The 15,625-nt window shown below is 33.7% G+C and overlaps 1 protein-coding gene across 4 annotated transcripts; it reads left to right on the top strand.

Moving 5' to 3' along the window:
- Positions 1-8,044: 8,044 nt before the first annotated feature.
- LOC100536599 (uncharacterized) lies at positions 8,045-14,856 on the top strand. Of its 4 annotated transcripts, XM_009306911.5 has the most exons (12): positions 8,076-8,152; positions 8,363-8,460; positions 8,880-8,978; positions 9,058-9,084; positions 10,879-11,298; positions 11,395-11,421; positions 11,534-11,667; positions 11,750-12,046; positions 12,126-12,221; positions 12,312-12,450; positions 12,528-12,610; positions 14,569-14,856. In XM_009306911.5, the coding sequence occupies exons 3-12, from the start codon at positions 8,921-8,923 to the stop codon at positions 14,647-14,649; spliced, it is 1,362 nt and encodes a 453-aa protein (XP_009305186.1). In that variant the 5' UTR covers positions 8,076-8,152; positions 8,363-8,460; positions 8,880-8,920; the 3' UTR covers positions 14,650-14,856. The 4 variants fall into 4 exon arrangements, with proteins under 4 accessions (XP_073774991.1, XP_073774990.1, XP_009305186.1 ...); XM_073918890.1 differs by lacking the exons at positions 9,058-9,084; positions 11,395-11,421 and having other exon boundaries at positions 8,045-8,102; positions 8,880-8,984; positions 10,879-11,313; XM_073918889.1 differs by lacking the exons at positions 9,058-9,084; positions 11,395-11,421 and having other exon boundaries at positions 8,045-8,102; positions 8,360-8,460; positions 8,880-8,984; positions 10,879-11,313.
- Positions 14,857-15,625: the final 769 nt, after the last annotated feature.

The following is a 15,625-nucleotide window of genomic DNA, read 5'->3' as shown; positions in this document are numbered from 1 at the left end:
AATTATTTTTAAAAGCAAAATAATTAATCTAAAAATGAACTTGAGTTACATTTTTTTAAAAAGTAATTCAAATATTATTACATAATTTTTACTTGAATAAAACTCCTTAATGCCTTACTTTACTCGCCACTTAAAAAAGTAATATCATCACGTAATTGCGTTACCCCCAAAACTGTTTGTGACTTATTGTTTTGCTGGCCGTCTGCTACCACCAGACTCTAAGATATTTGCATGTGCTGAAGAAGAATATAGGTTGTTTTAAATGTGTGCGTGTGTATTTGTGTGCGCCTGTTGCATAAAAAAAGACTAGCATTTAAAAACACTACCTTTTATCAAAAACAAAATCACTCACCATTAAAGAGCACCTATGGTAAAAAATCTACTTTTCAAGCTGTTTGTACACATACATGTAGTGTGTATATATCGTCATATTGAGGTGATATAAACACACAGAGTCCTTTTTTTTAATTTAACAAGATAAAAATGGTGGACCAATTGTAGCAGTTTTCAGACCGATCACAACTTGACGTAGGAGTGCGGTCCCTCCGCCCACTGAATTGATTGACATCTGCGTATTAACATGTCTCCGTAGTAACGTGTATAATCAGATCAACAAGTCAGGACATGCACAAAGCAACTGGGAATAAGTGGTCTCTTCAGTTTGCTAGGAAAATCAATAATCATCAAATGTGATCAAGAAGAATGAGTTTTACAAGTTTAAAATGTTTTAAAACAGTGCATGCGTGTAATGAATTACAGCGATTTACTTTAGATTTACTTCATCAGCCCAGCTGCATGTCAGTACAGTTATAAAAGAAGACGCTTCAATCCCAGTTTGTGACTCATCGTTGCAACTCCACAACAAATGTATCAAATACTCATTGGTAAAGTTCTTACTGCAGTATTTCTCGTTACGCGAGATCTTCTTCCATCATGTCTGTCTGTTGTCTGATGCAGCCGAGGGCGGCACATTGACAGGCACGCGGAAACGGTGAGCATGAAGCACAAGACTAGCCTTAAAGGCATAGTACACAGAAACAGCTACCTGCTAATCAAACCTATAAAATAGAAATTATAAAAGGCATAATAAATAATCTGATGGGTGTTTCGAGCTGAAACTTTACAGACAAATTCTGGAGACACAAAAGACTTATAATACATCTGGGAAAAGGGGTAACCTAGGTGCCCTTTAAGACTTACATTATATGCTATATAACTGCATTGGTTAACCATATAATAGCATATATTATATTAGCAGGCCCACACGGAATCTACGTGTACATCATTGAGTCTATGTATTTACTTGTGTAAATGTGTGTAAATTTATATTTTTTCAGTTTTTAAATGAATTTCACTTAAATTGTTGTGATAATAATAATATTATAAGGTCAATTTGATTTATTTACAGTAGTTTGTAAAGTATTATTTTCTGTCTTTTAGTAGATATATTATACGAGAGATTTTGTTTACCAAATATTAAATTAATGAATCATTAGTGGATCTAACTGGATTTGATTGTAAACATAAAATAATTGTTTCATATATAAAGTTTTTATTTATGATACTCCTAAAATCATTCCGCATAAATAATTTTACACAAACTTTTTATTCTCAGTAGAAATAATAAAAAATATCTGCAGACTCTGTCTGACCGGTTATTAAAGTTATTAGCAACTAATAAAGTTATGGTAACTAATAACCTTAACTTTTATTTATTTGATTGTTATGCAATAACATATATGTGCAAATATGTGCACCTTTTGTAAAGCTGCTTTGAAACAATAATTAGTGTGAAAACGTATACAAATAAACATCAGTTGAATTGAATGTTTGACAGTAAAAGTCATGGTAAGATTTTTAAATGCCAAGTGATAGCCTACATTTAAACAGTCACTTATGCTTTCTTCATATTTTTAATCAACAAAAGCGTTTTGTCCATAGTGGATGCTTATGCAGTTTTTATTTAGCTGCATAACATTTTCTACAAGGAAGGAACGCCAGTGTTTCCTCTAAAATAGCTCAATTTTCTAGAATCAAAAATTGATCATATCTAGACAAATACTTGCAGATTTATCTATTTATGTAAAGTCTGGAACCAGTTTTTTTACACTGAAATTGCTCAAGGAAAATGGATGGAAGTCAGTAACTCTCTTTAATCTTCAACATGATTCAAATGGAGAAGAAACAGGTTGGTGTCAGGGGAAAACATTACATGTTTGTTTGTTTTGTATGTTCAGCATAAATGTAAAAGTGCTGTTGATTTGTTATGGTATGTTTTAGGTATAACAGTACTACATTCTGTAATTTGGTGGAGTGCTTGTATTTGGAAATAGTAATGGATGTAAACCAAAATATTTAGCTATTAAAATGTGGGTTTATACATAAGTGGTCAGTGGTTATTGCAGGGCACAACAACAAGGACTGCCCGATGGCCTGGGGCCAGCGCGTAAGATGCTCGGAACAGTAGACAGGATCATTACGGCCACTGCTGCCTTGTCACTAAAGTTTCATTTGCCTGTGACTATTTGTCAATTTTGTGCAAATAAATTCTTATAATCGAGAAACGATGTTTTAAGCCTTCACATGCTACCTTCTCGTTCCTCTTATCTGATTGAATTTTGAGAGCAAGTTATTTTTTTCCGTAACACCAGTACAACGAAAAGACAAAAACATGGCGGCAACATCAAATGATGATGCTAAATGTCTTGGAAACAGACATTTACAAGGGTACACCGCTGCTAAAAAAAATAAATAAATAAGTGATGTACAGCTTGCAGTCAATTTGGCATCTTTTGTTTTGCCATAAAATACCAGCACATTTTGCTACTTTTGCTTGCATAAAACTGAATTTTGCTCATTATACATTAAATAATATTTTTTAAATATTAAAATTCTAGATTTACAAACATTTTGACACATTTTTTTTTTAATTGCGTCTAGGAAATTGCTTTTTTTTTTTTGGTGAGGCCAGTGAAAATATTGGCAGGGCAAGTAAAAATCTAAACTGCTGGTCCGCTTGGGCCAGTAGAAAAAAAACCCTTAGCGTTGAACTCTGTACTGGTTACCAACATTCTACAAAATATCTTTTTTATTCAAAATAACAGCAAAAATGGTTTAGAATAAGTGAAAGATCTGGGAATAATGGGAAACTTGTCATTTTTGGGTGAAACATCCCCTTAAAGTGCACCTATTATGCCAAATCAAGTTCTGAAAGCTGTTTTGACAGAAATGTGTCCAGGTATAGTGTCATATTGGATTGATAAAAACACAACAAGTGTCTTTTTTATTTCCTGACATAAAAATAGTGTTTCCCAGAGATAGGTTGCGACTGGAAGGGCATCCGCTGCATTAAAAAAAGTGCTGGAAAAGTTAGCAGTTCATTCCACTGTGGCGACCCCGGAATAATAAAGGGACTAAGCCGACAAGACAATAAATGAATGAATGAATGAATAAAAATAGAATCCAAATTTCAGTGATTTTAAGGCCCACAGCAATGTGACGTAGCAGTGCAGTTTTCCCCGCCCACCGATATCTATTGACAGGCACGTATTACCATTTATCAATATTAACGCGTATAAACATGTCCACAAGACAGGGTTTGCAAAGAAACTGTGATTACAAGCTTTGTTCCAACACTTCAAGAAGCAGTAAGTGCTACACTTTATATTTTTATAGCATTTTGAAATACTCTCCGCTACATAATTCACAACAGCTGCATAGTGTACACAACTATAAACGAAGAAGCTTCAATCACACAACAAAAGTCCCGGTTTGTGGAATTGTTAAATCAGGTCTAAGTGGCTATATTGGATCACTATATAGCAGCATATTTACCAGTTTAGTGGGCAGCCTGTCACATCTGCTGCAAGTAGATGAGTAAAAACAGCACAATGTGTTAAATGTATACATGTGTTTGTGTTACATAATTGCTGCGTTTATCCTGATATCTGACCCTAGTTATCCTTCGCTGAAACAATGTCCCGAGAATGGGTGGGAAGAACCAACTCATTTTCATTTAAAGGCACAGGTGCAAAGACAGCTACAACTCATTCTGACCCAAAAGTTATCAAAAGACTCATTTTACATGTTATAAAAAAGCCAAAATTGAGGCCCTTTAAATGTAAAATATCATGTTTCTTTGCTCACCACTAGGGGGAGAAAACGGTTGATGCTTACACCCGTGTCCTGATGATTGTTTGTCCTAGTCATCTGCAATATAGAAACTTGTGCTTCAGAAACGGTTTCTATTTCTGCAACATCATGGCAGAAACACAGCATACACTACTAAGACAATGAACACCTCAGGAATTGATTATGTGCTTTATTCAGTGTTAAATGCTCCAAATGCGAGTTTAAATAACACTTTACGTGACATTACCTACTGAAAGCAGCAGCTGATAGTTGACCAGTTCTTGAAAACAATAACTAGCAGATGGTATGAAAATGAAAGTCAGAGCTGTGACTTTAACGTGTATTAATTAGATTAAAAGCCTTTACTAAATAGTTGCAATGCAGTCTCTGGTATTTAAATGTTTATGTCATGTCACATAGTATGCGGTACAGACTGACAAATTGCTTGTGGCTGGAATCTTGTCACGTTGAGTGTTGTTGGGACATAGTGTTTGACTTGAAGTGAAGACATGCCTACAAGAAATGTGAAACTGCACTGTAAACACGTTGCGATTCAGAAAGGAGGGTGCCATTGTGACACAGTTTACCTCATGGGTTTAAGTTGGATCGCTATTATCATATTACTAACATTAAAAATGTTTGACATTGTTTCAAAAGCCTGCCATACAAGGTATTTTTCATGACCGGTCTGTTGGGTAAGCTGAAGCACGTGAAAGGTTGTGTTTATTTAAAGTTTATTCATAGTTATTCATATTGTTTATTCATAGTTCGCCTGAAAATGAAAGTTCACTTGTTCCAAATAGGTTTGAGTTTCTTCTGTTGGAAACAAAAGATATTTTGAAGAAATGTTAGAAATCGGAAACGATTGACTTCCATAGTATTTCTTTCTTACTATGGCTGTAAGTGGCTACTGATTCCGTCAGAATATCTACATTTGTGTTTGCAAGTAAAAATAAACTTAAAAGGTTTACGACTGTTTAGAAATTAAAAGGACATTTTGGGTGGCAGTGTTGAAGCATTTTATATAATATCATATGCCATGTTGATATTTGAGATTATTAAGGTATTTTCAAATGTTTCTCCAGTATTATACATTGATGTGACTAAAAGTGAGTCACTGTTGATGTCATGCCTCCATTTGCTGGTCAGACCTTAGAAACGCATCAGCTAATATAAGTACAACCCTAATTGGATTGAATATTTCTATTTATCAGTGAATATAGCCAATATTTTAGGAGCATTTCAATAAAACTGTTCTATCATTAAAATCTAAGAGTTTGGTCGTCCGACATCCAAATGTTTGACATTGTTTCAAAAGCATGCCATACCAGGTTTTTTTCATGACCAGTCTGATTGATAAACTGAAGCACATGAAAGGTTGTGTTTATTTAAAGTGATAGTTCAACTAAAAATAAAAGTTCACTATAGTTCCAAATAGGTTGAGTTTCTTCTGTTGGAAACAAAAGTAGATATTTTGAAGAAATGTTAATAATTGAAATCGGTAGCAATTGACTTGCATAGTATTTCTTTCTTACTATGGTATTGAGTGGCTACTGTTTTCCAACATTCTTCAGAATATCTACATTCGTGTTTGAAAGTTAAAATAAACTCATAAAGGTTTATCACTTTATGGGGAGTAAAATTACATTTTATGTGGCAGTCTTGAAGCATTTTATATCATATATCAATTGTCATGTTGATATTTGAGATTAAGATATTTCCTGGTGTTTCTCCACTGTTATACAGTGATGTGATATAGAGCAAGTGGTGCTCACTGCAGAGCCATTTGGACAGAGCTGAGCTCCAGCGAGGGGGAACATGAGCTCTCGCTCCTCCTTTCTTGCACTTCTTCTATGAGTGATATCACTAGGGGTAGGGTTAGGGGTGGGGTTGGTGTACGCATTAAAACAGCTTATAGGAGGAGGAGCGAGAGCTCATGCTCCCCACTGTTGAAGTCATTGCTCCATCTGCTGGTCAGACTACAGAAACACACCAATTTATATAAGTAACCCTTTCTAAAAATGAATATTTCTATCTATTTATCAGTGAATATAGGCAATATTTTTAGGTTCATTTAAACAAAACAGTTTTATTAAACTGTTTTATCTATTAAATTAAGATTTTGGTGATTTAAATCTTTAAGAATAGAAAGATAATACATTTCAATTAAAATTAGTTATTGAAAAAAAAATTATAAACTTATATTTCTTTTAATTTTTCCTGTATATATATATATATATATATATATATATATATATATATATATATATATATATATATCTATATATATATATATATATATATATATATATATATATATATATATATATATATATATATATATATATATATATATATATAGATATATATATATATATATATATATGCCTGAAATTATTACTACCTTCCTTTAAAATAAGACGTTTACATTTTGATTTAATAATTTACATTTTTATACATTAGACATTTACTCACTTATTCTGAATGATTAAAATAAAAAAATAAAAAAAACACCAGGTACTTACATAACTGGTTTGTAAACAATCCAATATGTAATTAAAATTTTGTAACATTTCATGAAAAGTAACATTTAATTAACATCTTAATTCACTTAATTTAGAAAATAAAAATTAATCATTAACAAATGTATGAACATACACTCATTAAGCACATTATACATCTCCTTATAATTCAAGATTACAGCATTTGGAGTTGTAATTATAAACTGCTTACTAATGTCTATTAATGTAGAGTTAATGCTTCACAAATGATGAATTAACCATTTGCTAATGCAAAAACCTGAAAACCTGAAACTGAAAAGATGCGTGTAAATGTGATGATTTAGAAGCATTTTTTGACATTGAGATGAAATATTAAATTTGACATTGTTGAAAAAGAAACAGTTATTAGAAAATGTAATATATTAACTGTGAAATTATTATTTGTATAAAGTCAGTGAAACATTTTTCAGTGTTTGTTAAACAACTCATTTGCTCATCGTCTGTTTTCTTTTAAAGTCTTTACATTTGATAATAAGCCTTAAAGAGCAAATACTTAATTTAGTACATGGGGCAAACAGTAAATTTCAATAAACATAATTCAATAATTTATAGAAACCATATAATTCAATAAATATGACCACATTATACATAAATTAACAGCTGCACTGGACAAAATATTTAGCACAGCCTTGCTTAATTCAAACTAGAAAAAAATATTCATCCTAAAACATTAAATAAATGTTATAAAAAGCAAAAAAAAAGTTACTTTCTCAAACATATTGTTAAATATGAATAAAATTAATAAGCAGACTAATTGTATCTCTTGAAAAGTAATGTTTCAAGTAATGATTTGCCAGATAGAACCTTATAATTCCAAGCGGAATATTACGTTTTTAGAATTAGAAGGTTCTATCTGTATTTTTTCTGTTTATTTTATCACAATTTGCAAATTTAAGAGAACTTTGATCATTTCTATTTAGAGTACACTTAGTGTCTCTGTCATTTTAATGTATGAAAGAGAACTGTTACACACATACTGTTTGCTATACGGAATGCAAAAACTTTGAAGCTCAATATGACAAAATCATTCAGAACGCAGAATGAACCTTATAAATCCAACGTGTCAATTTAGTGGCTAATTTCCGTCCTACTAAAAGGGTGCTTGGCACCAAACCCCACCCTTAAATCCAACCCTAATTGGGGGATGAGCAAATCGTACTAAATTGTAGTGAAGTCGTACAAATTCATATGAATTAGCCACTAAATCAAAATGTTCTTTTCTAAAAAGCAAGTCATGTGACTGATCTATTTTGTTGTTATCCTTCGTTGTGATCCTCACTCTTTATTACAGTAATTATCCACAGTCAAAAAAGTAGTATCACAACATTGCTGTTGCTATTCATTTCTAAACTGCTCTCTCAGGGTGTGTGACAGATGAGGAGTAACTATAAATCGCTCAGTAAACATGTGGTATGGATGGTATTGTGCTTATGGTTTCATTTTGATACAATACACTAAAGGTACTGAATCATGTACCACAAAGCTTTTAGTCATTTTCAATTGTGAATATAGGCATTTCAAATATATATTTTTCTTCCTTCTTATGTGTCTTATGTCCTTCAGTTTGTGTGAGATTAAGTATTAACTTTAGTTGATTTGTGATTGCATTGTTCTTATTTAGTTTAATCTGGCGGTGATCCAACCAAACATATTTTCTTTTGTTCCAGCAGATGTTGCCCCAGTAAAAAGCCATCAGGGCTTGATGTTCAAAATCAGTCAAACCTCCTCCGAAACAACAGCAGGTGAAAGAGCAACTTAGAAAGAAAGGGTAAGTCAAATATTATCCTCCATACGCGATATTCTCACAATTTCTCCTTTATTGTGTCATGGATGCTATTAATCTATTTAACTATTACATTATAATAAATGACCTTCATGTAAGCCAATCAAGTATTGTTTTAAATAAAACAGTAATACAGTACATGTTCTTTAATATTTTGATCCTTACATATGATCAAAATTCTGAATTATTGTAATCACTCACAAACACTGCAATGCACTGTTTTTATCTAAATGCTGTATGTAGTTAAATGCCTTATATGATTTAGAAGCCTTAGAATATTGTTGTTAAAAAAAGACTGTAATTTCAAACTTATAACTATTTAATTACTAATAAGTCATTATTTAAATTATTGTATTAATTGTTGCTGTTATTAATTATTATTATTATCATCTCTCTGATTACAGAATAAGAACTCTGACATTCCTGATTTATCTCTGACTTCATCATGAGATTATTTCTGGTTTCATTGCATCTGCTGATGTTCTTAGTACTTCTGGATCAGTGTAAGAGTTTTTGTTTGATTATTCATAATTTGACAAACATTTGTGGTTTTGAATGTAATCATCTGCTTTTCTTTAACAGCTAGAGCACAAACAGCAATGCCTATAGGTAATTATCACACATAAAAGCACATAGCACATAGAGTTTCTTAATTGACATCAATAGCTTCATACTTTTGACATCCATATATTCAATTCAGGTTATGCAAAACTTGATATGTTCCACCAAAGGTCCTTTAGATTATGTACATGCATTTCCCACTATATGAAAAGTTATTTTATTAAAAGTTTATCAAAATGTTCTTTATGGATCCCTAAATGGTTTTTCTATACTAGGGATGCACAAACTCTGCCCTGCAAGAGTTAGTTCCAATTTTCCTCAACACACCTGCCAGGACATTTCTACAAAGTCTACAAAGAGCATGATTACCTGCCTCGGGTGTGTCTGATGGGGATTGAAGCTAAACTATGCAGGACTCTGTTTGGGTACCCCTGTTTTATTCTGCATCACTGCATAGAAAACTCTTTATTATTACTTTTTAATCTTTAGTCTTTAAATAATTGTTTTAGATCATATTTGTGTTAAAAACATCATCTTCAATCATCCCACCCAAAGTTCGTACTGTCATTAAAAAACATGTCATCAGAGGAAAATTTACACTTTACATTTTATTCCACAATTTATCATTTCTTGCGTCACAACTACTATCGTACTATTTAATTACTATTATAGTTTAATGAACGGCCTACAGTAACGTGTAAGCCAATCAAGTAGCATATTGTTTTTACAAAAACAGTAATACAGTACACGTTCTCTAATTATTTATCCTAATTTACCTTCAAAAAATGACGTTAGCCTTTCATCATTTAAAATGAGCTTAAACAACACAAGTCTTGAGTTTTTTGTGTGGGGACAGCTTAATCGTTTTATGTTATATCCACAATTTTTTTAAACTAATATAAAATGGGTGCGGCTATATATATATGTGTGTGCATGTATGCATGTATGTATATATATATATATATATATATATATATATATATATATATATATATATATATATATATATATATATATATATATATATATATATATATATAATAAGATAACTTAATTCCTTCATGTTGTCACAACACAAATCATTTGTGTGGAACCCAGCATTATTTTTACAGTGTATGAATAAAATTCTGAGTTAAATAATAATTTTGCCAAAAAGTGGAACTTTATTTTTTTTTGGGCCTGCTATGCATTTAAATTAAAATGTAATTTATTTATTAAATCTACTTATTGTTCTTTTTTATTTACTGTTAGTATGTTTATACAAGTTGATTTCCTTTGTACTGTTCTTCATTTATTCATTTTCTTTCGGCTTAGTCCTTTGATTCATCAGGGGTCGCCACAGCGTAATACATCGCCAACTTATGCAGCACGTTTAACGCATCAAATGCTCTTCCAGCTGCAACCAAGTACTGGGAAACATCCATATACACTCATTCGCACACATACACTATTAAATTCACCTACAATTTATTAAATTCACCTATTACAAACTATTAAATTCACGCATTTGGTTAGACTGTGGGGGAAACCAGAGCACCCGGAGGAAACCCACGCCAACACGGGGAGAACATGCAAACTCCACACAAAAATGATAACTGATCCAGCTGGAACTCAAACCAGCGACCTTCTTGCTGTGAGGTAACTACTGAGCCACCGTGTCACCCCGTGTTTTTGTAGTTAAAAAAGAAATAAAACATAAATCAATTAAATGAAGAAACCCCTACCCCCTACTCAATATTCAATTTCCGCTGGAAGTACATGAACTTTCTAAAACAAACAATTTTAAAAAGCTACCTCCAGATCACTTGGATTTTTATTGTGCTTATGTTGCATCCACTACAGAAACGACCACCCCAGAGACCACTACAGACACAACTCCAGAGACCACTACAGACACTACAACTCCAGAGACCACTACAGACACCACCATTCCAGAGACTACAGACACTACAACTTTAGAACCCACTACAGACACCACCATTCCAGAGACTACAGACACTACAACTCCAGAGACCACTACAGACACCACCATTCCAGAGACTACAGACACTACAACTCCAGAGACCACTACAGACACCACCATTCCAGAGACTACAGACACTACAACTCCAGAGACCACTACAGACACCACCATTCCAGAGACTACAGACACTACAACTCCAGAGACCACTACAGACACCACCATTCCAGAGACTACAGACACTACAACTCCAGAGACCACTACAGACACCACCATTCCAGAGCCATTCACATTTTCAACAGGTAACAATGCTGCAAGTACCGGAAGACTTATCATTTTACTAAACAATGTATTCTTTACAGAGATGTTTAATAATTGAATACCTATTTTTTTGACAGTCGTTGCATCAACAACTGCATGGACAGGTATTTGTTAACTTATAAAAAAATTTAAACGGCACTCAAATCAGTATTGACATTGACTTGTAAAAACTGCTCTCATCTTTATTTGTATTTTTGTTGTTTATGCTCTCGACAGCCCCAGCAATATTCTATCCATTCGGCTCAGCAGCAGGAGACTCTGAACATCTTGAATCTGGCTTTGAGACCTATCAATACGTGGCCTTTTCTACTCCATTTACATACTTTGGCCGCAAGTACAGCAACATATTTGTGAGAATTCAGTTACCACTCTAATATGAATGCAAATGTTGTGATAAGCCTTTTCACATTGTACTGATTTCTTTGATTTCAGGTTAATTATAATGGACTACTTACATTCAACCAGCCTTTAGTAGAAACTTTCCCTTATTCCTTTCCAACATATGAAAATGAAGATTACATTGCTGCGCTCTGGAGTGAGCTTGATGACTATGGTTTTGGCAAATATTGGTATCAGGAGTACACAAATGGAAGTGTGCTCGACCGGGCCACTCAGGATATAAACCAGTATTTCCCAAACAGGGGCTTCACTGCTTCTTGGGTCTTTGTTGTCACATGGGACTACATGCTTACAACAGATTGGAATACATTTAATCTTCACTCAGAACCGGTAAAGATAGTACAGTACAGCAGAGTATGATTCTGTTATAGTGTGGTATAGACTATGATTTTGATTTTTGTTTTTTTAGGCAATCACATTTCAAGCAGTATTAATTTCAGGAGGTGGTCTTTCTTTCATTCTGATGAATTATGGTGACTGCGCAGCGATTACTTTTCCAGTTGAGGTAAAATTATCAAAGGATTAAAATAATATGCTTCATTTATGCTTTATGCTTCGACTATATATTTAACATTAATGTACATGGCTTTAATAGTCTGGATATGATACCATAAACTCCACTGACTACTATGTGATACTTAATGACTATTACGGCTCCTACACCCCAAACCTCCAAAACACGACTAATGTAAATGTTCCTGGTCGTTGGGCTTTTCTTGTCAACAATGGGACAGGTAGGACCTACATCAAGATTGTGTGTTCCAATAAACAGTTTGCTCATATGATATTATTATATGTCTTATACTTGCAGAAAACCTCATAGGACTTCAAATTAACCTTAGGTCATTTTTAGACCTGACACAAACTGAAAACGTTCAGAGTGTTTTACAGCTAGTAAGTCACATCTCATATTTTTTTTTTTTAATTGCCTTACAGTAAAAGAACAATCATACATCTACGTATACATTTAACAAACTTTATTATGTTAAACTATCTTTAACATAAGCTCATCATGAAAATGTACCCATATATACATTTCTGGTGATCACAAATTATGTAGCCAGAGGTACGTTTCGCTGCATTTCGTCTTTAAAACAAACACTATGGGGCAGTTTGACGCCATTCCTTTCCATGCTACCAGCTGACCCCTTACCTCCATATGGACGGCTTTCCGGCCATCACCAGTTTGTCCAGTTAGCTCACCATGTACGCGTGCAGACCTGGGACGCAGACAGGACCTGACTGCAACGAAGGGGTTTAAGTCCGACAAAGAACGGTTCCAGAAAGCATGCAAGCCAAAAAATAAAATAAACAAGTAAATAATAGGGTGAGAATGTGGTAAAATCTAAAAACGTGGTACAAATCAGGGGGCTTTTTTTCTGGATTGCTTTTCAAAAGACTGTTGGTTGGGTTTAGGAAAGTGGGTTGACGCTGGTCAATCTGTGGTTTTTAAAACACTATCAGTAAGGTTTAGTGAAGGGAGTGGGTGGGAATGGTCAGTTGGTCAGTCAGTAAGTCAGTTGACAGCGGCCTCTGGTGGATTTATGCAGGAACAGGTGTGAATGGCACTCGCGAGAGTAGTTTGAGATCTCAAATGAGTACACAGCGGCCTCTGGTGGATTTGCGAAAACTTAAACTGCAAAAAAAAAACGTAGCTCCTGAAAGATTTTACGCAATCTCAAGAAATGTATATAGGTCTATGTTTTCAGAATGAGCCTGGGTTAACTATCTTATAGTGACTTTGTTTGTGTTTTTTTTACAAATGAATTTTTTACTCACTTGTATAACTTGCGGAGTACGGAACCCCGGAAGGGACGTAGTGGAGGAGAAAAAAATTGGCTGGGTGAAAAAAAAATAATGGGGAAAGAAAAAAATGGGTGGGAGGAAAATATATATTTCTAGGTTTTTGCGTTCTCTCTCAAAGTTTTGCGTTCACTCGCAAAGATGTTTTGCGTTCCCTCGCAAAGTTTTGCGTTCTCTCGCAAAGATGTTTTGCGTTCTCTCATCTCCGTCCTGCATGTTTTATTGTAAACAGCTTTTTTTCTCTTAAATGAGCACAAACAGTTTCTAATGTAATGGACTGCTTTCATTATAGATGTGCATTCTTACAGAGACACCTCTGTTATCAAACTAAACAAAGCATGAGATGCATTGCTGCTCACTTGTTTGATAACAGAAGTGTCCCTTTAAATGGCATCTACAGACGCTGATCTGGGATCAGTTTATTGAACGGAGTGCGTCTGTCAGTCAGCGCTTATAAATGCATTCACTGGTTCAGAGGTTGCAAAGTGAAAGGCGATCAACGCACAGATTTAATGTAAAGAAAGTGGGATAGAATGGTAAAATATTGGAGAATTTCGGCAAAAACGGGAGGGTTAACATGAGAGAAGTGAAAAGGAAGTGTTTGTGGAGAAACAGTTTTGCGAGAGAACGCAAAACATCTTTGTGAGGGAACGCAAAACTTTGCGAGAGAACGCAAAAACTTAGAAATATATATTTTCCTCCCACCCATTTTATTTCTTTCACCCATTATTTTTTTTTCACCCAGCCAATTTCTTTTCTCCTCCACTACGTCCCTTCCGGGGTTCCGTAGCGGAGTATAATTGAAGAGTTTAAATGCAAAAAACTTGAAATGCCGTTTGATATTTTATTTAAAAATTAGCTTTTTTCTCAGACTCATTTCGCTCATAAATTTTACTTTTATGGTGATGATTAAGTTCTTTTCATTGCCTTTAATGTTGTGAAATACTTGAACATAAACATAGACGACATTTCTGATGGCATTTAGAGGTTTCTTCAACTGAAAAAAATAAATTCATTTTAATTTGTGCATATTGTATTTATTTTTTTAGATAAAACAGGAGCTGGTCAGACAAGGAGTGTCAAGCCAGTTTGGGCTAAAATTAAGAAAACTTCAAAAGATATGGCCGTGATGTAGACAACAAGGATGCTGACCAATGCAATTTCCTTTTTTCACCTAACACATAAATCATCTACACACACACACACATGAATGATTAATATTTGTTGATCCTTTTATTTCTTCCTATAGTCAGATGCTGTGGGTATGTTTCAGAGACGTAAGCTAAATAAAGTGGCCTGTATGTAAACAATGTCATTAAACCTGTTGTTCATCAACAGCTCTGTTTATTGGAATCATTATTTATCCTTGACTAAAAAAACATAAGTAGTATATGACGTTGCTGAAGTGATTTCTGCGGTAAATATTGTAATGTTGTAATCTCAAGAAATATTATAGGCTCACAAAAAAAAAAACTGGTGGGAGTGTTTATGACAACAGATTTTAGCAGTTTTTTTCACTGAACATCAAGTTAAAAACTTAACAGAAGCTTTGTCTACTGGCTCTGGCTGGGTGACAATTTGAAAATGTCTGACGATGAGGGTGTGTCGCACTTTTAATGCTGCTGGCATTTGTTGAACCTGACTACCTTCAAGTGAACAATGATTTTGTTCCAACATACTTTAGAGATTAATCCGCAAGCTCTGACGTAAAAAAAAAAAATATTTAAAAAGTATATGACGTTGCTGAAGTGAATTCAAAGCATTATCATGATTGTTTTGCCCGCTGTCTGCTATTATCATAGTTCAGATATCAAATATCATTCTTGAAGTAAACAATCCAAAATCCCTATTTTTTATTGCCTAAACAATCCTACATCTATATCTATATATTATGTTATATCAGCTCTGTTTACTGGATTCATTACACATCCTTGACTAAAAAGCATAAGAATAGCTATGTAGGCAGTCCCTCATTGACTTTCTAGGCACATATATGCAACCTAACATGACAGTCTCAATGAAATGTCTCAAAACTTATGCAATTATTTTGCTTAATATGTTGTGTTCTGCTGTTAATATTGTAATGTTTTGTCTCTTTTTTATCTC

Source organism: Danio rerio, chromosome 12 (genome assembly GCF_049306965.1).
Source record: "Danio rerio strain Tuebingen ecotype United States chromosome 12, GRCz12tu, whole genome shotgun sequence".
NCBI classification, from domain to species: Eukaryota; Metazoa; Chordata; class Actinopteri; order Cypriniformes; family Danionidae; genus Danio; species Danio rerio.
This window is presented reverse-complemented; position numbering and strand designations above follow the sequence as displayed.